General features: G+C 45.9%; 1 protein-coding gene across 1 annotated transcript in view; it reads right to left on the bottom strand.

The window, feature by feature from the left end:
* The window catches only part of Zc3hav1 (zinc finger CCCH-type containing, antiviral 1), a 48,489-nt gene extending 30,856 nt beyond the window's left edge, over window positions 1-17,633 (bottom strand). The window contains exons 1-2 of the mRNA XM_021164844.3: window positions 16,556-17,633; window positions 2,688-2,823 (exon numbers count right to left, since the gene is read on the bottom strand). Of these exons, the coding sequence (XP_021020503.1) occupies window positions 2,688-2,823; window positions 16,556-16,863 (444 nt within the window). The 5' untranslated portion in view covers window positions 16,864-17,633. The remainder of the gene's footprint in view (window positions 1-2,687; window positions 2,824-16,555) is intronic.
* Between the last annotated feature and the right edge of the window lie 5,478 nt (window positions 17,634-23,111).

The raw sequence follows: 23,111 nt of genomic DNA, 5'->3' as shown, positions 1-23,111 counted from the left end.
TTCAGGTTTTGGACACGAGGACTCATGTAGCACAGACTAGATTTCAACTCATAATCCTCCTTCCCTGACCTCTCAAGTGCTGGGATTGCAGGCACACACCACCATAACCAACTCAGTAAGGAAAGCCTTACCCACTATCTAGACTCCCTTTGTGGGGGTCAAATAGCAGATTCATAACAGCAGCAAAAGTACAGTTATGATGGAGCAATGAAATAATTTGATGGTTGGGGTCACCCACAACACAAGGAACTGCATTAAAGGGGCACATTGTTAGGAAGGTTCCAGTGTTTTATTTATTTATTTATTTATTTATTTATTTATTTATTTAATGTAAGCACACTGTAGCTTCTTCAGACACCCCAGAAGAGGGCATCAGATCTCATTACAGATGGTTGTGAGCCACCACGTGGTTGCTGGGATTTGAACTCGGGACCTTTAGAAGAGCAGTCAGTGCTCTTAACCGCTGAGCCATCTCTCCAGCCCCCTGGGTTACAGTGTTCTAAACAAACACATCTGCACACATAGCTCTACAGAGCTGGAGTAAAGGCAGGGATGGTGCAATCAGACCTCTTGGCTACAGGGCTAACAGAGGCTGCTTTAAAGGTCAAGGCCCTAGAAGCAGCCGGGTAACCTCCCGGTCCCAGTGACCTTCTAGTTTCTGTTTCCTTTTTGACAGCAGAAGGAAAATATTTGCTCTGTCTGCCTGCCTAACATCTGTTGGGAGGCGGAGTGACAAAGTACAAGACTGTATTGTGCAAAGTAAGGAGTCTGAGGCAGGTGTCTGAGCCACTCGATGGAGAAAATGATTAGTCATTAGCCTGACCTTGCAGGCAGCTGAAAGATGAAGGTGTTTAGTTCAATAGGCTGTATGAACTGGGAATGAGTCTGGATGCAGAGACAAAGGCTGACTCCAGGAATAGCGACAGAGCCTCTAGAACCAGACTCCAGCGCATAACTGCTACCGAATCTAATTCTAGACCACAGTTCTTAAAGGGAGGTATCTGAACCATGAGCATCACCTGGACACAGAGGAATCCAGGAGCTGGCTTGTAACACAGGCCCTGGGTTCAATTCCCAGTAGCAGGTACACTAAGCATAATAGTACGTGTCTACTACTATGAGCCCTCAAGAAGTGGAGAAAGTATGTCTGTTTGAGGCTAGCCTGGGCTACATAGGGTGCTCGTGTCTCTAATAAAACAAAGAGCAGGTGAGGTGGGGTATACCTTTAACTCCAACTAGGAAGGCAGAGGCAGGTGGATCACTGTGTGTTCAAGCTACACAACAATCTGCCTTCAGAGCTCAGTGGACACCTCAAAAATCACCTGTTGTGCCAGAGTTTTTAAATGCCCCCAAATGGTCAATCCTCAAGAAATCTCCATTGGCTAGCTTGTCTTATCTAACAGAACTCCAACCTTCTTGGCAGCTTCATATCTCTTCTACCCTTCCATCTCTTCCTGTATTGCTCTGCCTCCCTGTCTGTCTTCTGCCCCTTTCGGCGTTGCTCCTGCTCAGTCTCCCATTCTGTGTGAGACTGCTAATGACTTTGTATTGTGGGTACACTCAGGGATTCTCCACTCAAGGGCTTTTCTCGGGTCATACGTGGTCCTTTGAGCAACATCAACTGACTCTCCACTCTATAAGCCTATGCAAATAAGACTTCATTATCTTCCATCATCTGTCTTTTCTCTAGTAATAGAAGTCCTTGACAGGCAGCCACTCTGCCAGCAACTACATTTCTCAGCCCCACTTTCAACTAATATGACCATGTGATTAGCACTGGCCAATGAGATGTGAGCAGATGTGCTACACACAGTGTCCAGTTTTCAAAAGGGTAAACTGCTTGGCTTCAACTTCCCTTCTACAATCCCACTGACTAAAAAGTGGTGACAGAAATCCCTGTACTAAGAGATGAAAGCCACATTCCGAAGACAACAGGGCTCGTAACTCACTAACATGAGTCTTGCAAAAAGGTGTTGGACCCTCTTCCCAACCCTGCGGCATATCTGCCTGCCCGCATCCACACAGGACCCAGAGGCACCGTACTTCTGTAACAATCCACAGTAAACAATTTAGGCTCTTCTGGCCAGTCAGTCTCTGTTGCAACTACTCACCTGACCCCTGGACGGGGAAACAGAAACAGAAAATCTGTAAACTCACCTGCACGGCTGTGTTCCATTAGACTTTTATTTCTAGACTGGTGGTAGCCTAGGTTTGGCTTCTGGGCTGCAGCCTACTGGTCCTTGATGAGGCTATCAAGGAGTAAAAAGCTTAAAGTATATTTTCTTTATCACTGAATTTACGGTAGGAGTCTCTGGCGCAGTGACACAACCTGTGCCTGCATCTTTCAGGCATCTCTCCAGCTTCAATTCCAAGGCTACCCTGATGTTAAGCCTCAGTCAGTCCAGCTACCGCCATGTCTTCAAGCCATCTTTGTTCACAGTGGAATCCCTGGCAGCCAAGTGGAGGAGGCATGTGGACCCAAATTCTTCTCTCATTTGTTCAGACAGGGTCTCACCAGGTAGCCTTGGCTAGCCTGGAACTTGTTACGTAGACAAGGCTAGCCTCAAACTCATATAGATCTGCCTGCCTCTGCCTCCCAAGAGTGCTGGGTTTAAAGGTGTGCAGCAGCATGTCTGGCTTGCACATAATACTCTTGCCTGGTGTTTAAAGTGAGAATCAGGACCTACCTCAGGCATGAAGAAAGGGTCGCTTTGGACCAGGAGGACCGCCAGCTCCTCTTGGTTAAGCCCGGAGAGCTCATGATTCTTCAGGACCTGGAAGTTCTGTTCTGAGAGAACATCGTGAGAATATTTGCAGAGGTTCCTGGAAGGACAGAGGACAACTGTCAATGTTTGCACGTCACAGCGGAAATGAGAAAGAAGACAGCCATATTCACACGACATGGGGGTAGAAAGAGGGCCCGGGAGAGGGACGGCAGGCATCTTGAGTTCTAAGCAAAGGGGGAGAAGAAACGAGGACACAGAAGGCATTATTGGGAAGAAGAAAGGGTTTACTGAGTTGGAGAGATGGCCCTGTGGTTAAGAGCACCGACTGCTCTTCCAGAGGTCCTGAGTTCAATTCCCAGCAACCACAGGGTGGCTCACAACCATCTATAATGGGATCTGATGCCCTCTTCTGGTGTGTCTGAAGAGAGCAATAGAGTACTCACATACATAAAATAAATAAATCTTTTAAAAAGGGGGAGGGTACCAAGAGGGTGCAGGGGAGTAGGGAAGGGCCTTGGGAGAAGGGAACAAACCGGCAGGGCATGGAGATGTGAAAACATCATACTGAAATCCATCATTCCATACGCCAGCCTAAAAGACTGAGTTCAACTTCAGTGGTAGACCACCTGCTTAGCATGTGTGAAGTAGATTAAAAAGGAAAAGTTCATTCAACTTTCACTCAGCAAAGATCAATGCTGTATCCTTTGGTAATTAACACAGACTAATCAATCCTACAGAAAGAATACAATTTTATGAGGTCAACTGGCCCAGCCAGATGACATCCTGGTTAAAGGCAAATGTTTGCCAACAAACCCAATGACCTCAGTTTGATTGCACATACACAAATATATATACTTTAAACAACAAACAACAACGGGGTCTCACTATACAGATAAAATCAACCAGCCTGGAATCTGCCATGAAGACCAGGCTGGTTTCAAACTCATGGTGATCTGCATGCCTCTGTGTCCAAGTTAAAAAAAGAAAAAGAAGCCGGGCAGTGGTGGCGCTTGCCTTTAAACCCAGCACTCCGGAGGCAGAGGCAGGCAGATGTCTGAGTTCGAGGCCACCCTGGTCTACAAAGTGAGTTCCAGGACAACCAGGGCATCATAGAGAAACCCTGTCTCAAAAAGTCACACACACACAAGAAAGAAAAGAAAGAAAGAAAGAAAGAAAGAAAGAAAGAAAGAAAGAAAGAAAGAAAAAGAAAGAAAGGGAGGGAGGAAGGAATTACAGACCACAGCCCTGTTGGGCACTAGCTGAGTCCTTGAATCCAGCCAGCCCTCCCAGGCACTTTATTTTGCTTCAAGGAAAGGTGACGGTGGGTGACGACCTTCATCCTCATCATTTTCCCAGTCAGGCCCTTTCCATACTTTCCTCAGCGCTCGCTAACCTTGGCTTCCAGGGTTCCTGGTGCTCTGTGATAAGGCTGACCTCGACTAGGCTAACATTTGGCCTTTGGCTCTGTGGTTTCAGATAACTGCTCCCACCAGTCTCCACCACTGAGAGCCCTCAGCATCTGGGCTCAACCTTATCACCCCCTCCCTGAGTCCACGGGAGAGGATCTGAAGAGACTGTGGAAGCAGAAAAAGCTTTAGAAGGTAATCCCTCCTGGTCTCAGCCCAAAGTAGGAACTTCCCCTGTGCCCTCCATCCTGTGACAGCTCGCCAGATGTGTAGGAAGTTTCCTTTACCTTGCCCCTCACAGCACCTCACTCCACTGTCCCCAGAGTCATTGCCATTAAGGTTCTTGTTACAGATCTGGAAATGACCCAACTGAAGCACCTGCCAAGGGCCAGCAAGGTGGCTCAGTGGATAAAAGCCATCTGCTCACATACTCCCACAAACAGGCAGGTTCCAACCCCTGACTGAGAGATTGACAACTCTTAGTCAAAAAGAGTAGGGGTCCTTTTGGGTCTAGCCCAGACAACCTGACCACAGAGCTACACTAATGGGGCTCCCTCTACCTGGAAGCCCACTTGAGGCATGAACATCTAAAAGAAGAGTCAGGTTGAGCTGGCTGCTGTCTGTGAAGCTGTCCTTCTGATGGCTCTAGTTTTACTTTCATTTCTCATCTCCATCATGAGGCAAACAAACTTCTACCTCCCTGATTTCCAGACTTCACCTCAACCCCAGCTTGTGTCTGGTACGGCTGTCTAGTCTGGATGTAGTTGGTGCTCCATCCCTAGCAGGTCCTACTGTTTCCCTATGGGCTCCAGGGGTCCCCTCAGCTGCTTCTTACAGGATTTTATCTTGGCCCTCATTTCAGCACACTCATCAGCCACCAAGGCGGGGCAGTTTGCACTTGCTGTCTGAAGAAAAACAGAAACCAACAAACCAACGGTCTATCACTTGTTTCCTAACCCGGATTAGCAATTACAATGACCCTGATATGGGCAACTGAGGGCCAATAACTGAAAGGTAAACGGTGACTGGTGACGTAGATAGGAGGAAGACCAGATCGGTTAAGTCAAACCTCAAAAACAAGAGAGAGGCGAGGGTGGGGTGGGGGTGGGGGGAGAAACCTGTCTAATCTGCAAAACTGAAAACATGTAGATTAGAAACTTACAAATGAAAAACGTAGGGATGTCAGAAGCCATTGTTCCTAACTACTAACTGCAAAACTGGATGTGGAATAAAAGCAGACGGGGTCTTAAGTAAGGCAAAAACCTACTGTGAGGTTTGCTGGGAGGAGACAGGTGCAGCTCCCCGGTCTAACTAGAGCTAAGGCCGAAGCTTCCTTCCACACTTTCCTCTCACCATTCTCTGCCCTAGCCTAAGAGCCTACCAACACTTAGCTGAAGCCCAGAATTGGGGTCAAAGTCTTCCAGAGCCTCTCAAAGTGTTCCTCTGACCAGAATCCACATGGAAGTCATCAGAGATGCAAGCTCTGGGTCCCATCCCAGACCTGCCAGCTGATTCCAGTTTGTACCATGCAAAAGAATCATCTAGATCCAGAGGGTATTTTAGACTACTGACGGCTGGCCCCGAGCCATTTCTCAGAGAGTTTTGTCTGAAGGTAGGGGGCAGGAAGGGTCAGACACTAAAACTAGTCCTGGTTCCCTCCCCAACAGGAGACAATAAATAGCTCCTTCAGAGAGGGTTGATTAAAACTTCAGGTGCCCCCAGCTCCCATCCTGACTAAAAAGGAGCCTGCATACAAGCCTGCATGAATCGCCCAGACAGTGCAAACATTTGCAGAAACACAGCAAGGAAACAGCTCCCATCATAGGAAATGATAACTTTGAAAAGGAAGTAAAGATGGCCGAGAAAGAGGCAGGAGTGTGTGTCAGGCCTCAAGCCTAACAGTAAGTCATTAAGTCATCCTACTCATTCTACCCACAGAACAAAAGGTTGCGTTAACCCACGCAGTCCATGAGCTCCCCAGCTGAGGAGCATGGCCTAAAACATTCCAGCCTGGAAAGTGGTTCTTACTGCAGGCCACAGCATCAGCTGAGGAGTGCTTAGAAATGCCTGACTCCAGCCACATCTGCTGTGAGACCCTGAGCCATTCCAATGCATTTTCTGAGGCCAAGACTCAGGTCGTGGGGCTCTTCACATTCAATTCTGGATGAGGCTCCTGAACTGGGTGTTCCCCTCCCAGCTGCCACTGGTCAGTAAACACAGGGCAGCTGCTCAGTAGATCAGAGTAAACAAAAACCTAAGAACCTCTGTCTTTGATGCTAACTATACCAAAATATTCTTTCCTTCTCCCCCTAACTCTCATGTTCCCCCATAAGAGAGAGAGTTGATTTGCACAAAACCAGGAAGGAGTGCGTCATAATATAAGCTAGGTAGAAAAGGGACCAGGATGTGTGAAAGCTATTATCTAGATGTTGGTCTAGAGAATAAAATGTTAGCAATCAAAAACAACCCTAGTAAAGTATTGTTTTAAAAACACATGACTCCAGTTCTCTTTGTACAAATGTGTCCAAGGTTACACTGCCAGGTCATGAGAGGGTAAGGATGGGTCACTAAATTTGCACCACTTAATAGGATAGAGTCCAAAAAAGAACAGATCAGCACAAGCAAGAATGTACAGAGAGGAAAAGAATGGGGTTTAAAAGCTTTGCCCACACCTGCATTACCCACAACACCCCCGGTGCAACGGGAGCTCGGCCCACTGCCACATCATGGCCTGAAGTTTCAGGTAGAAGCAGAACTCGGGAGGTGACACCCGAGTCCCCAGGCCCACTGAAGGTGAGGGTGGAGGGAGGTGAGAGACAGGGTGAGACAAACTGGTACCAACTGGTTCTTGTAGGGGCTTGGAAAAAAATCCCCTCCCCCAGGCCATGTCCATCCTGGAGATGTGGCCCACTTGCCTAATGTGTGAGGACCACGTTCAAACTCCTCTTCCAAAACCAAACAGAACCCTCAAACAAAATCTCCATGCCTAAATCAGAGCCGAACTAAATCTTTAAAAGTTGGGCTGGAGAGGCAGCTCAGCAGGTGACAGTACTTCTTGCTCTCACGGAGGACCCCAATCTGGTTCCTAGCATCCACATCGAGCAGCTCAAAACTACCTGTAACTCCTGTTCAGGGGTATCCAATACCTTCTGGACTCCATGGGCACTTGCATGCATGTGGTGCAATATATATGCAGGCAGATATACACATTGTGTGTTTGTGTGTGTGTGTGTGTGTGTGCGCGCGCGCGCGCGCGCGCGCGCGCGCGAGAGAGAGAGAGAGAGAGAGAGAGAGAGAGAGAGAGAGAGAGAGAGAGCGTCCCAGCAAAGCTGGGGACTTCCTTCCCTAAGCCTTCATCAGGACTAAGAAAAGGCACAGGGACCAGAGGGAGTAGAGAGCAGGAGGGAGCGGGGCCATTGCCAAGATAGGGAAGGCCTAAGCCAAGCAGTTCCCGGCCGGCCCTGTCACGTGTCTCTCCTCTCCATCCACACCTCCTAACATAAATGACTTTCAAAGTCTAGATAAATATTAAAATAGAAAAGTTAACGAATAAGGGAACTACGTGAGGATTCCATTTTCCTGAGAGGTGCGGTGCAGAAAGTGTGCCCTCAGTAAATATCTGTTGACAGCTGCCTTGAATGCCAAAGGTTTCCTTAAATGTCTCCTGGTTGTGTCATGTTAAAGCAAAAGGTAGCCTGGTGGTGGTGGTGGTGGTGGCGGTGGCCGTGGATCCCTGTGAGTACGAGGTCAGCCCGGTTTAAAAACTGAGTTCCAGGATAGCCAGGACTGTTATTAACACACAGAGAAGCCCTGTCTCGAAAAAGAAAAACAAACAAAAAATACAAAAACAAGCAAACAAAGAAAAGGAAAAAAAAAAAAAGATTTGTAATCATTGTTTATAGGACTTATACTGGCTTCATTTTTGTAGAATATTATCAACACTGAATGTCAAGTTTGACTGAAGTAAAATTAAAAAACATGAAACAAATCTGAAAGAGAACAGATTCCAAAATAATTCTTCTGGCTTGTAAGCTACCTGGTCACCAGGTTGCAGGAAATAGCAAGCATGCCTTTAAGGCGCAGGGACAGTGGTCTACTGAGACCTTCCTTCTCTGCTCCGGGATAAATACAGCCAAACTCAGTCTCACTTGCTCAACTGAAACTCTGAAAACAGCGCCTGAAAGGAGCAGGCTCCAGAGGCCACGCCCCTCACGATGATGCTTCCAGAGGCCACACCCCTCACGATGATGCCTCCAGAGGAAAGGTCCAGAAGAGATAAGTCAGACAGAGAAGCAGGAAGGAGGTCAGAGGCGGACAGAAGACAGGGTAGAAAAACATCAGTGTGAGGCAATCCTTGTTTTGTTTTGTTTTTTTTTGTTTTCTTTCTAGACAGGGTTTCTCTGTGTAGCCTGGCTGTCCTGGAACTCACTCTGTAGACCAGGCTGACCTCGAACTCAGAGAACCGCCTGCCTCTGCCTCCCGCCTCTGCCTCCCAAGTGCTGGGATTAAAGGCGTGGGCCACCACTGCCCAGCGTGAGGCAATTCTTTAGCAGAATTTTTTGACAGAGGCCATGAATGTGCTTACTGATGCAAAATAGTAATACTAATAATGATAATGACAATAATAATAATAATAATAATAAGAAGAAGAAGAAGAAGAAGAAGAAGAAGAAGAAGACAGGCCTAGCTATTTAAAAAGCCATAAAACAAAGACCATTGCAAACAAAAAATCAAATCCCATGAGCTGGGCATAGAGGCTCAGGGGTCTTTAATCCCAGCACTGGGTAGGCAGAGTCAATCAAGCTGATCTCTGACTCTGAGGCTAGCCAATGCTTCGAAGAACACCACTATGTCAGAAAAACCAAAACAAACAACCAAAAGGAATACTATGCTAAAAGGACCAAAAAAGAGTGCTAACAAAATGCATCGAGGGGGCTGGTGAGATGGCTCAGTGGGTAAGAGCACCCGACTGCTCTTCCGAAGGTCCAGAGTTCAAATCCCAGCAACCACATGGTGGCTCACAACCATCCTTAACGAGATCTGGTGCCCTCTTCTGGAGTGTCTGAAGACAGCTACAGTGTACTTACATATAATAAATAAATAAATAAATAAATCTTTAAAAAAAAATGCATCGAGTCCAACAGCGTTCAAAAATAAGTACTTCTGAGTGAATCAGAAAGCCATCCTAAGCTACATCGAGAGTGGCGGCCAGCCTAGGCTACGAGAATCTCCATTCATAACGAAATAAGTAAGTTAATTAATTAAACGAGTAAATAACTAAGTTAAATGAATCAAAAAGCCAGTGGGGTACAGTGTTACATTCCCTTCATCAGCAGCACAAATTTCAAAGAGCTGCTGAGACCACATTGACCAAGACACAAAGCAAGGACTCATCTTAAGCGGAGGGTAAATTGCCCAACGGCTCTGTTTTTTTCCCTTTTAGACAGGATCTCACAGTATAGCCCTGTCTGACCGAGATCTTGCTATGTAGACCAGGCTGGCCTCAAGCTCAGAGCTTTGCTGGGATTAAAGGCATGCGCCATTAGGCCCAGCTCCACAAACACTCTTTAGAAATTTCACACTGTCCTCTCATAAAACTTTTAAGTTTGGACACTCCATTCTTATGATTTCTATAGGGAAGGGTGCGCACAAAGAAACAGAATCAAAATCATGAAAGATCTTGATTTAGTGACAATTCTTTTTCAAGTCTCAATTTTAATGAGCATATGAGCTGTGTATACAAAAGCAAGCTTTATGCCTGGATAAATCAGAATGGCCCCCCTCCGACATTTATGGGGTCTGCAGCAAAGCTGAACATGAAGGTTCGTGTGTAAAGGCCTGTACATAGAACAGCTCTAAGTCAAGGTAAGAATCTGCTGTGTTCTTTCCTACTGTTGTCACAAATACTGGCTCCTAATGAGCAGAACAGTCCGCTAAGAACTTTGAATTCTCAAACTGCTTGGTCTCAGAGTGGAAGGTAGTAGTAGCCCTGGTTCCCAGCTCCAGGCCCCCAGTGTCTTCTCTCCTTCGGCTCTCCCTACACCTGAGCACCTGAGGTAGTGGATGCATCAGACTGAATAAAGCATTCCCTTCCACACACATGTAGAAAGGCCCAGGATGCATATACAGATTCTAAGACTATGGGCTCAAGATACCCAAGCATTGGAGGTGCAGGCTTGGGGAAGGGGGTGGTGCAGGTTTGAAACGGGCATCATTCTTTGGTACCATGTACTTTTTAAAAAGTGGATATGGGTACAACTTGGAAGAGACCAGAACCAAGACCCACGAAACCAGAGCAAGAGAAGCACCACTTTGTATGAAGGAGAACAAAGGAATGAAGAAGAGTCATCCTCTGGAGACCCCGAGAGGCCGATTCCCAGGACCTCCCCAAAGCTGAAATCCACATTAAATGCCTTCTGCAAAAGGCACAGCGTTTGCTGGTAGCCAAGGCACACCCTTCCAAGTACCACGAATAAATTACTTAGAATACCTAATACCATGAAAATGCTATGTAAATATTTGCCCTCCAGGATTGTTTAGAGAACAATGATGCAGTAAGGACCCAAGCCTTTCACCCTCGGAATATTTTCCAGTCAGCAGTTGGTTGAATCCACTGATGCAGAGCTTACAAACACCCTAACCTTGATACCACCTAAGGGTCTGTAGTTCTGAGAGCAGGCAAAAGAATGGGGCTCGCCGGGCGTGGTGGCGCACGCCTTTAATCCCAGCACTTGGGAGGCAGAGGCTGGAGGATTTCTGAGTTCGAGGCCAGCCTGGTCTACAGAGTGAGTTCCAGGACAGCCAAGGCTACACAGAGAAACCCTGTCTCAAAAAACCAAAAAAAAAAAAAAAAAAAAGAATGGGGCTCAAGGATATAACAAATATGCTGTGGCCTCTCGGAGCTCTTCATTTTGTCGCTCTATATCCCCTTCATTCTTTATCTTTTTTTTTTTTCTTCCAAGATAAGGTTTCTCTGTGTAGCCCTGGCTGTCCTGGAACTCACTCTGTAGACCAGGCTAATTCCAAACTCAGAGGTCCACCTACCTCTGCCTCCCAAGGGCGGGCATTAAAGATGTGCACCATCACCACCTGGCTCTATATCCCAAATTTCTTATTTCTTATTGGTGTGCATTAGTGTGTAAAGTACACGCCAAAGCGCGTGTGTAAAAACCAGAGGAAAATTTTGTGAATTTGATTTTCTTCTTCCATCTTTCTGTGGATTCTGGGAAATGAACTCAAGGCACCAGGTTTTTGCAAGACAAGCACTGCCCTCCCCACCCCCATAAGCCTTCCAATAGGCCCCACACCTACCCTAAGTGTCAGCACCCAGTACCATAAAAACAGGAAATAGCCCAGAGAAAACACCCACATTGACAGAAACCATAGTAACACAATGACCTTCCAACGCACCCAACAGAAATTGTGCATCCCTGCAAGCGGAATTGAGTTAACAAAGGCTTCCTGCTACCTCTACAAGCTATGGTGGCCTTCAGCAAAAACTTAAAGACCCCTATGCCAGTTTCATCTGATCAAGATGAGATTTTTGTTGTAGGCTTATTTACTTTTATTTTTATCCACAAGTGGTTTGTCTACTTGTATGCATTTGAACCCCATGGATTCCTGGTGCCCGTGGAGGCCAGAAGACTGTGTCAGATCCCATAAAACTGGAGTTACAAATGGTTTTGAGCTGCCATGTGGATGCTGGAAATAGATCAAGAGCAGAAAGTGCTTTTAACTGCTGAGCCACCTTTCCAGCCCCAAGATAGCATTTACAAGGCTTGGTGTGATGATGTATGACTATAATCCTAGCCCCAAGAGGCTGAAGCAGGGGGATTTTCTTGAGTTTGAAGCAAGCTTGCACTACCTAGCAAGGCTCTTTCTCACAAAACCAAAAGAAAAAAGGAGAACTGTGCGCCTCCCCTGTGCACTATAAACATATGTAACCCTACACACATTGTACACCTATACACACAGACACAACAACAACAATAATGTTAAAATGTCTTTTAAAGGGGAAGGACTTGCGCTTATTCTCGGGAGCTGTGGCGAAGACTCGATTGTCATTATCTTGGGCTTAAGGTGTAATTAGCGTCTGCTTTACTCCTAGGACTTGAATTTCAGGTTTGGAAATATCATGTGAGCAAAGTAAATAACAAGTGTCTCGACTTGAGGACTTGAGTGCCCAAACAAGAACCCCACCCACCCAGGAAAGTGTGTTGTCAACTAAAATGTATAGCCAGAAGCATTCATTACAAAAGGAGAGACAAGAACGCCGAGGCAGGAGAATGTCTATCTATAAATAGAAGCACTACAGGGAAAGTATTTATAAACAAAACTCAAATTCCACTACAACGTGCAAACAGTACATCATTGTGGATATTAGCAGGTTAACTGATCCCATTAGCCAGTGAGGCAAGAGAAAGTTATTAATGCATGACAAATTTTAGTAGACAAAATTCTGTTAAGAGTTGCTAAAGTGGGGCTGGAGGAGATGGCTCAGCAGTTAAGAGCACTGACTGCTCTTCCGAAGGTCCTGAGTTCAGATCCCAGCAACCACATGGCGGCTCACAACCATCTGTAATGGGATCCAATGCCCTCTTCAGGAGTGTCTGAAGACAGCTACAGTGTACTTACATATAATAAATAAATAAATCTTTGGACAGGAGCAAGCAGGTCAGGAGAGAGAAAAGAAAGTGTTTGAAGACAGCTACAGTGTACGTACATATAATAAATAAATAAATAAATAAATAAATCTTTAAAAAAAAAAAAAGGAGCCGGGCGTGGTGGCACACGCCTTTAATCCCAGCACTTGGGAGGCAGAGGCAGGCAGATTTCTGAGTTCGAGGCCAGCCAGGTCTACAAAGTGAGTGCCAGGACAGCCAGGGCTACACAGAGAAACCCTGTCTTGAAAAACCAAAAAAAATAAAAAAATAAAAAAATAAAAAATAAATTAAGAAAAAAAGGAGTTACTAAAGAGAAAATGCTATAACACTTAACTTTTTTTTTTTAAATGTTTTTCTAGACTCCAAGGAGATGGTCCAGCGGTTGAGATCACTGCTTCCCCTGAGGACCCAGGTTCAATTCCCAGCACTCCACAGTGGCTCACAGCTGTTTATGGCTACAGTTGCAAGGGGTCTGTCTGACACTTTCTCCCACCCTCCAAGGATAGCAAGCATGAGGGATGGTGCCCGTGCAGGCAAAATACGCATACACATCAAAAAATAAACCCACTCTGGCCAGGTACAGTCGTACATTTGTTTATTTCTCACACTGTGGAGATAAAGGAAGGGCATCTGTCAGTTTGAGGCCAGCCCTGTCTACAGCAAGTTCCAGACCACTGAAAGCTACCCAATGAGACAAAAAATAAATAAATAATTCTCTGGCGTATATATCTAAACTTAAACTGACAAAATAATCCCTCTATCATATATGTTCTTTGAAAATACAGAAATGTGTGGTTTCAAAGCTGTTAAAATGGTTGTTTCAGACCAGAGAAAAATCATCACAATAACAAAATTCAAGCTAAAAATTCTACACATGTTGTGTGTAACAAACTTAAATGACATTTCTAAAAAGCATATTGGATACATATCAAAGTAATTATGGTTTATGTCTATATATGTCTTATCCTGAAAATGCAAGTTTGATTACTGAGGCAATCGGGAGAATTCGAATACTAAATTAATTGAGAGTAAAATAATGGGGGGCAGGGGAGTTGAGGATGTAGTTGCACTAGTAGAGTGCTTCCTGGTGTGCACGAGGTCCTGGGTTCCATCGGTATCACCCCATAAACCTGGGATGGTTGGTTGTGCCAAGCATGTAATCCCAGCATTTGGGTAGAGATAGGAAGACCAAAATTTCAAGATCATTCCTGGCCTAATGAGAGTTCTAAACCAGCCTGGATTACAAGACCCTACGTCAAGGAAGGGGCGGGGGGAGAGAGACTGAAGAGAGGAAGAGGGTGAGACACACACACACACACACACACACACACACACACACACACACACGGCACGGAGAGGGAGAGGGAGAGGTGATCATTGTACAGTGAGAATAGTGATAAATACTTATTTGTTATGAGATACTGAATACATATGAAGTAAATAATCACTTTAGCATAAAACACTGGAGTTTGGGGACAGAGATGGAGAATACATGACACAGGGCAGACCACATTTTGAAAACTGTTGAACCAAAATCCAAAATGTTGGGTACACGGAGACTCAGCAGTCTCCCCTGTCCACTTTTTAATACGCGGAGAACTGTAGAAAGACACTGAAACTTTCACAACCAAAAGCCAGCACTTACTGAAGAAATTCTCAGAACAGGTCGTAATAGAAAAGAAGAATCACACAGCGCGCTGATAGCCCTGTCGGCTGCGCTCAGTAGTGTTAAGAGTGTTCCTTCCTTTTCTGCCTCAAACCACTTCCCTTCCTTCCTACTCTACTCCCGCCATTTCTTCAGTTGCAGGGTTCTTCTAAGCCCAACTTCCTGTAACTCAGAAAGGCTTGAATTTCAAGCCGTTGCATCATAACATTAAATATTTAAATGAAGGGGCACACGGAAGCATTCTTTCAAATATTTAACACTAAATGAGTTCTTGTTCCAAACAATTAGCAACTTAAAAAAAAAAAAAAAACATTACCCCATCCATTTAAAACACTCCTACTTTGTATGTTTTGATACACACATCCCCGAAGGTGTATCCTGGATGTGAGTGACTGTAGTTTTTTGTTTTTTGTTTTTCTCGTAAATAAATGGATGATTCAAAAACCGTTTGATGATCACGCTGTTTCCAAAACAGAGCAACACTCACAGTTTTTAAGACTCAACGAAGTATAGAAAACACTCTCCACAGAAAGCTGCATGGGCCTGGCAGCACAGACCTGTAATCTCAGCTCTTGCCAGTGAGCGACAGGAGGAACCAAGCTAAGAGCTAACTGCAGGAATTCAAGCCAGCCTGCGCAAGTCAGTGAAACTCTGGCTCCAGTAGCGGAGCACTTGCCTAGGACGCAGGAGGTCCTCAGTCCAGTCTTTCGTACTACTACCACCAACCACAAGGACAAAAGCTTGGAAACACGATAGCCTAGAACCAACCATTCATTACTTCTGCAACACTCAGATGTGAGCCCTGGAAGAGGAAAGGGCAGAGGGATTAGAAATTATATAAACTGGCGGCGTGAAGCCGGGGATACGGTTGGAGAGCTTGTTTGGAGGGTATTTGGCCTATGTGAGCAAGACACTGGTTCCTCAGACCCTGGATGAAGACGCTGGATTCATAGCAGGCCTGCACAGGTTAAGTGTTTGGAAATCATCTCGGTAGATATGACAGGTGAACCCAAGCGAGTGATCCTACTCTTGGAGAATTTTGGAAGACAGCAAAATAATAGGGCTTGATCCAAGCCTTGGAAACGCTTATATAGAAGAAGAAGAAGAAGAAGAAGAAGAAGAAGAAGAAGAAGAAGAAGAAGAAGAAGAAGAAGAAGAAGAAGAAGGGGAAGGGGAAGGGGAAGGGGAAGGGGAAGGGGAAGGGGAAGGGGAAGGGGAAGGGGAAGAGGAGGAGGAAGGAGAAGAAGAAGAAGAAGAAGAAGAAGAAGAAGAAGAAGAAGAAGAAGAAGAAGAAGAAGAAGAAGAAGAAGACCAAGTAGGACCAGAAGCAGCTGCCTGAGAAGTTAAGCCACATTATTTCATGCAATTTGTGACAGTGGGTCGGCTGCAAGAAAGGGGGTGGGGGTGTCGTTGTACAGGCCACCACGCAGACTAGGAAGAAGGCTGAGAGGCCACTATACCTTTAGTTATCTACCGAGCCAGGTGGCGCAGCCAGTCGCTAGATGAGAGACAAGGAGTGAAGGGTCACAGCAATCCAGGAGTTGGTGCACCCGAGACACAGGAGACTGGGCAGCACCACTAGGATTCTGGGGCGATCGCAACATTCGAGGTACCAGAGTAGCAAGGAGGAAAAGGTGTGCCTGTAACTTCTACAAACTCTGGTTGGTCCAAAAGTACTTTAATTAGGATTCTGGTGGGCGGAGAGAAGGGTAGAGAGGCAGCTTTGTCCGCCTCTCCAATAGCGCTTTGGCTACAGATTTTTCAACCTGGGGGTCTAACTTCACAGGAATCGAATATGACCATTGGAAAACACAGATACTTGCATTACATTTCACAACAGTAGCAAAATTACAGTTACGGAGTAGTAACGAAAATAATTTTATGGTTGGGGGTCACAAACCTGAGGAACTGTATTAAAGGGTCGCAGCATTAGGAAGGCAGAGAACCACTGGTCTAGAGATTAGGAGGGATAGAGGGAGAAGGGGTTTGCAACCGAGTGAGTGATATCCACCCGGTTCCCGCCTCCCCTAGGAAGCTGCCCCGCGGCGCCGGACTAGGCAATTAGAGAACCTTCCCCATCCCCGCTGCACTCACCGCTGGGACTGTGCGTAATGGCACCGGCCGAGCAGATTAAGCTTGCAAAGGTGCAGGCTGTCGCAGGGTCTCTGGCAGTACTTGCGACGGCAGACGCGGGCTCGAGTAGTAGCCACCACCGACCGAGTGATCCCGGCCTGGTCTCCAGTCTCCAATAGCACAAAGCGATCGGGCCCCGCTGCCTTCAGCAGCTCGTAGAGTTGCGCCTCGGGGAGGCTGATCTCACCCAGCAGTTCCTCCAGGGTCATGCGGCCCCCGTGAGCGCACAGGATCTTGGTGATGAAACAGAATACCTCGGGATCCGTCATGGCGCGCTATGGCTGCCGCTGCTCCGGCCGCTGCACGGGACTTGGCTTCGCGGAGAATCGAAACTTACGCGCGGCCCCAGGGGCGGACGCGGGCGGTGCCGCTCGCAGAGCAGAGCGGTTTCGCTTTCCAACTCCGGCGGTGGTGTCGTGAGGCCCGACTTCGCCGACCAGGTCCTGGGGTCAGATTTAAAGTCAGCGGCGCAGGAGAGCGAATGGGAAGCGAGCGACGTTACGCGGGCAGGTCCGCCGCGGCGCGGCACCCTCGGTTCCAGGCTAGACGTGAGGTCCCCCGAGCTCGGGACTGCAAGGCTGCTACCAGGAAGAGAGGAAGTAAGGACGTTCGTGAGGCTCGGGTGGAGTTTGATGTGCCTGAGGCGAGTGACGCATCCTGGGGGGCCCACTAGAGGCGTCCTCAAATCAGCCCCACCCAGCCCCGGAAAGAGCAGACCTGGTGAGCGCTTCCTGTAAGCAGGACGCTCCGCCGAGTATCGTCAATGCTCGCCACCACCTTAGGACATGGATATTATCCGAACTCCGCACTTGGGGAAATAACTTGAAGGAACAGGTGGAGCTCGGATGACCGAGGTTCTCGAGAGTTTGTTTCCGGGCCTGATCCCGCGGCACCAGATCTAGGATTATGCACTTTCTACGCAGTGCCGAACCCCTCTTAGAGGGCGGTGATTGTTACTCTCCTTGGTAGCCTTCTCCAGAGCTATTTGAAGACCCACTCTTTGATCTTTTCTGGCCTTACTAACTTAAAATCTCCAATTTTGGTGCCCCAAACCAACTGCTTAGAATGTCTTCGGATCCCCCCCCACCCCACATGAAGATGATTTTTAAGGTAAAGCCTTACCTTACCGTAGAGTTACTGTAGAGACAGAAATATTAACTAGATTTCCCTTTGTGGAAAGCAAAGGCTGATGAAATTAACGAGCCATCCGTGTCCCCCAGGGAGCTTTCCGGAAGATTCTGCTGCTCCAAACCATTAGCATAAAAAAAAAAAAAAAGCTCCGAGTGTCCTTCCAGACTCTGTAGTGAAACACACTCACCACATACAAACCTTATACGCTCTTTGGCCCCCTCCCCTTGTTAAATTGTGACTTTAAAACTTCTTTTGCACGATTGTGTTTAGTTTGTCTCATCTGTATTCTCAGCTAATTTGCAGGCCAGTAAACACTAGACCCAAATTAGAAAAAGAAAGGGGCTTTCCTTTCAGCACTCCGAAATGAAATGAATGGAGCGCTCACCGGTCAGATGGGAATATCTGCAGGCAAGGTGCAGGAGAAGTGTGCGCTGCGATGCTTTCGAACTTCACAAGAGGGAGGTGCGAGTGACCCCACCCACTCAGACAAACACACACTAAAATAATATTAAAAGCTTGGCGTGGTGACCGCATGCCGGTAATATCAGCACTTGTGAGACTGGGGCAAAGGGATTATTAGCCAGGAAGATAATTCAGCAGGTAAAGGCACCAGTTGCTAAAACACAGGACACTAATTTGAACCCCCAGAACTTCCCCACATGCTGGGAGAGTTTACTCTAGCAAGTTGCCCTCTGACCTCCACAACACTCTTTCTCTGCCTTCCTCCCTTCTCCCTCCCTCCCCCCCTCTGAATAAATGTAATTTAAATTTTAAAAACAAATTCATAAGAAATAAAGTCTTTCAAATTCTTCAGAAACCCGAATGAGAATCCCTCTGGTGTAGTACGCACAGCCGCTCTCTCTGACTCACTGGACCGTTGGTCTGTAAAACAGCCAAGCCCCGGCCTCATCTGGCTGCTTGTTGACTCTTGCTTCTGTCTTGTCTTTTAATCCACTTGGCCTTATTTTCAGTCTGGCAGGTTTCCAGAGCCCCATTCTTATCAAATCAAGTAAGATCAATGTGTTTACTATTTTCGGTGTGGTCCTTACAGTAGTGACTCTGAAGACATAGAAATCAAAGAAACAATCCCAGCTCCCAGAGGGCATCAGCTTTAGAAGCAGCAGTGTCCCGTTTGGGGGTCAGAGGAAGTCCCTTGAAGGATCTAGAATCCTCAACTCCCTCCTCCTGGGGATGGATGAGGGACCAAGTAAAGGGGATTTTATAAATATTAAATATGAGTCTTTTCTATCAGATACTATAAACTTCTGTTTAGGACAAGGAATTAAAACATTTTCACTAACCCCACCTGTAAGAAAGACTTTTATTCAAATATTTAAAAAAACAAACCAACCAGTAAAACTTTTCAGCACAAAGACACTGCTGCAATCAAGGAAAGTGAGAGACTGAAATGGACAACCTCTTCCTCCTCCTCTTCATTTTCTTTGCTGGTTTTTCCTTTAAGACTAACAAGACTTTGAGATCAAACAAGACTGGAGGTGAGACCCCAGCTAGCTTAGTGGGCAAAGGGGACAAGACACAAAAAAGAGTCCCAGGATGGCCAAGACTACATAGATTTAAAAAAAAAAACAACTGGAGATGGGAGGAAAAGGGAGAGGAAGAGCCAAGTGTGCCTCTCCCTGTGTGCTGGCTCTCCTGAGGACACCCTCTTGATTAAGTCCAAAGTCTGCAGTGTACAGACACTTCAGTCAGGTACTGTTCTCCTTCTTCGAGATTCCTGAACATGCTCCCAACAGGAACACGATGAAGGAATGTGGAGTAAGGGAGTCTGACTGGTTCAGGCATTTGCTCTCGAACATGACTAATCTCAAAAAATGGTTGCCTCAGCCATAGGTGCTAGAGCAATGAAGAGCATTTGCTGCTCCCCCAGAGGATGTTGGTTTGGTTCCCAGCACCCTTAAGGCAGCTCAAACCATGCCATCATGGTCTGGCCTCCACAAGCAGCACAACAGGTGAACACACATAAAATACAAATAAAATATAAGCCGGGCGTGGTGGCGCACGCCTTTAAGGCAGAGGCAGGCGGATTTCTGAGTTTGAGGCCAGCCTGGTCTACAAAGTGAGTTCAAGAACAGCCAGGGCTATACAGAGAAACCATGTCTCGGAAAAAAAAAAAAAAACAATAAATAAATAAATAAATAAATACAGAGAAACCCTGTCTCTGAAAAAAACAACCAACCAATCAATAAATAAAATAAAATAAAATATAAAAACGATGACCAAAGTCTCCATCCAGTTCCCATCACAGGATCTGTAAGAGACCACGCTGGGCAAGCGTAAAGACTCCCCGGGAGAGCCCTTCTCATTCTTCTTTAGTGATGCTTTTCTGCTCACCCTTGTCCAAATTTCTTTATTCTTATTGAGCATAAGACAACTTGGAAGCCTCTGGGTGGCTTTCGTGCTCACCGATTTTTCAGATATACTAGCCCCCCACCACACACACACACACACACACACACACACACACACACACACACATACAAGAAGGTTGAGCCACCTACAGCCAAGAAAGCCCCAGCATTAGCTGGCAATCAGAGGCTTTTCTCCAATGAGATTAAGAAACAAAGAGCCCTGGCTGGGGCAATGGCTCAGCAGTTAAGAGTCCTCCTTGTCCTTGCAGATGACCAGAGTTCAATTCCCTGCTCTCCAGTGGCATACATTCAAACAGAAACATACATACATACGTAAAATAAGTCTTTTTCAAAAAGGCTTCTTTGTAAAGAACAAAGAGACCGGTTAATTGAGGAGACTTAAGAGTACAGATAACGGGCTGGTGAGATGGCTCAGTGGGTAAGAGCACCGGACTGCTCTTCCAAAGGTCCAAAGTTCAAATCCCAGCAACCACATGGTGGCTCACAACCACCCATAATGAGATCTGATGCCCTCTTCTGGTGCATCTGAAGACAGCTACAGTGTACTTACATAAAAATAAATAAATAAATCTTAAAAAAAAATTAAAAAAAAAGAGTACAGATAACATTTCCCATCTATTCAAAGCTCTAAAAAACATTGTGTAGACTGGAGTTGCCTCTCACTGGTAGATAACATCTCTAATTTGCATGAGTCCTTCCTTCTACAACTCCCCCCCCCCCCACCAATCTCCACTATAGAAAAGAAAGAAAGAAAAGAAGGAAGGACATATAATTAAGAGAACAATCTAAATTGTACAAAGGAGGGACAAAGGAAACATTTAGGTTTTTTTGTTTGGTTGTTGTTGTTGTTTTGTTTTTTAGTAGAGTCTTACTATATAGCCTTGGCTGGCCTGCAACCCCTTATGTAAACCAGGCTTCTGCCTCCTGAGAGCTGGGATTAAATGCTGCCACCACAGGGCTCATTTAGGGCATTTTTGAAATTGTAATATGTACTGTTATGGTTGAGTTTTGTGGGAGGGATGAAGCAGTTTACTAGAACTAAAACACTTCCCCAGCAAGTGCGCACCTGTAGAGAGGGAGGAAAAGCTCTTTAATAGTGTTTGTCTGGCTGGGGCTAGTGCCCAAGGAAGGCCGGGCCTTTTAGAGACAGTTTTACTAACTTACATACACTTTAGGCATACTCATTTCTCATGCACTGCCATTCTTAAATCTCCTTCATCTCTGCCCCAGCTTATACTTTGAACAATTTAAACAGACACAGGAAACTGCAACTCTGGCTGCTTAGGCAGCTGGGAGATTTACACAGCGAATGTGATGCCAGAATTATTTCTTTTTTTTTTTTTTGTTTTTTTGGTTTTTTTTTTTGGTTTTTCGAGACAGGGTTTCTCTGAGCCCTGGCTGTCCTGGAACTCACTTTGTAGACCAGGCTGGCCTCGAACTCGGAAATCCGCCTGCCTCTGCCTCCCGGGTGCTGGGATTAAAGGCGTGCGCCACCACACCCGGCCAGAATTATTTCTTAAGTACATTAGTGATGTTCTTTTCTGAATAGTTGTTACCCAGGATCATCTTGCCCACCTAGAAATATTACATTTTTTCTGATAAGAGTATGGGGAACTTAAGGCAGGCTAGGACTTAATGTTGGCTGTGGCCTTATCTTGTCTGTCTTGGGCAACAAGTTAAAGGTCTGTCTTCTGGGATGGACCTAAAGGCTGGTGTTAGTTTAGTCAGGGTTCTCTTTTTTTGTTATGGAAATGGAGCCTAAAGAATGGTAAGTGGGATTGAAGAGTTGTCCCAGCAGTTAAAAGCACTCACTGTTCTTCCAGAGGTGCTGAGTTCAAGTCCCAGCAACCACATGGTGGTTCACAACCATCTGTAATGAGATCCAATGCCCTCTTCTGGTGTGTCTGAAGACAGCTACAGTGTACTCACATACATAAAATAAATAAATTTTTAAAATTGTAAGTAAATCCTGGGAAATAAACATTTACATTTTAACATGCTAAATTTTACTAATCTCTAATGGGACTGGTTAGAATATATTTACCTTTGGGGTATTTTGGAGGCAGCAGTCCCTTAACTAAATTCTGTTTTGTGTGATTTAATGTCTCCAAAGCAAATCTATTACTAAATCTTTTTTTTTGTTTGGTTTTGTTTGGTTTTGGTTTTGGTTTTTTTGAGACAGGGTTTCTCTGTATAGCCCTGGCTGTCCTGGAACTCACTTTGTAGACCAGGCTGGCCTTGAACTCAGAAATCTGCCTGCCTCTGCCTCCTACTAAATCTTTTAAAACATCAGTGCTGACTTTGAGTTTCTTTTACATCAGCAGGAGGATTATTCAGGTTAGCCTGGGCTACATAGGAAATTCTGGGACAGCATGAGCTATAAGGTAAGGGGAGGGAGAAGAGGAGAAGGAGGAGGAGGAAGAGAGGAGATGGGTGAAGAAGAGGAGGAGAAAGAAGAGGAGGAAAAGGAGGAGGAGGAGGAGGAGGAAGAGGAGGAGGAAGAGGAAGGGGTAGGGGTCAGACCCTGGGTAGAACACCAGAGAAAGTCGAAAGAAGGCCCAGAATCTGAGGAAGTGCTGTCACACTTTTGTGAAGACTAAATCAGGAAACACGTGATGCTAGAGTAGGCGTCCTGGCATGGGTGTGTCCTAGTTTGCGTTCAGTGATGAACACCCTGAGCAGAAGCAGTTTAAGGAGGAAAGGGCTGATTTTATCTTATGTCTTACAGTTCATCATGAGGGCATCCAAGCAGGAATTGAAACAGAGATCATGGAAGAATGTGGTCTACTGGCCTCTTCTTCACTCTTCACTCAACTTGCTCTGTTCTTACAACCCAGGACCGCCTGACCAGGGCGGCACCACCCACAGCAGCTGAGCCTTCCCACATCAAAAAACAAACAAACAAACAAAAAACAAAAAACACAAAAAAAACCCAAAAAACCAGCCACTCGAACTTGCCCACAGGCCAATCTGTTGGAGATATATTTTTTTTTCCA

The sequence above is a fragment of the Mus caroli genome, unplaced genomic scaffold (genome assembly GCF_978045245.1).
Source record: "Mus caroli unplaced genomic scaffold, Mus_caroli_1 scaffold_7, whole genome shotgun sequence".
Lineage (NCBI taxonomy): Eukaryota > Metazoa > Chordata > Mammalia > Rodentia > Muridae > Mus > Mus caroli.
This window is presented reverse-complemented; position numbering and strand designations above follow the sequence as displayed.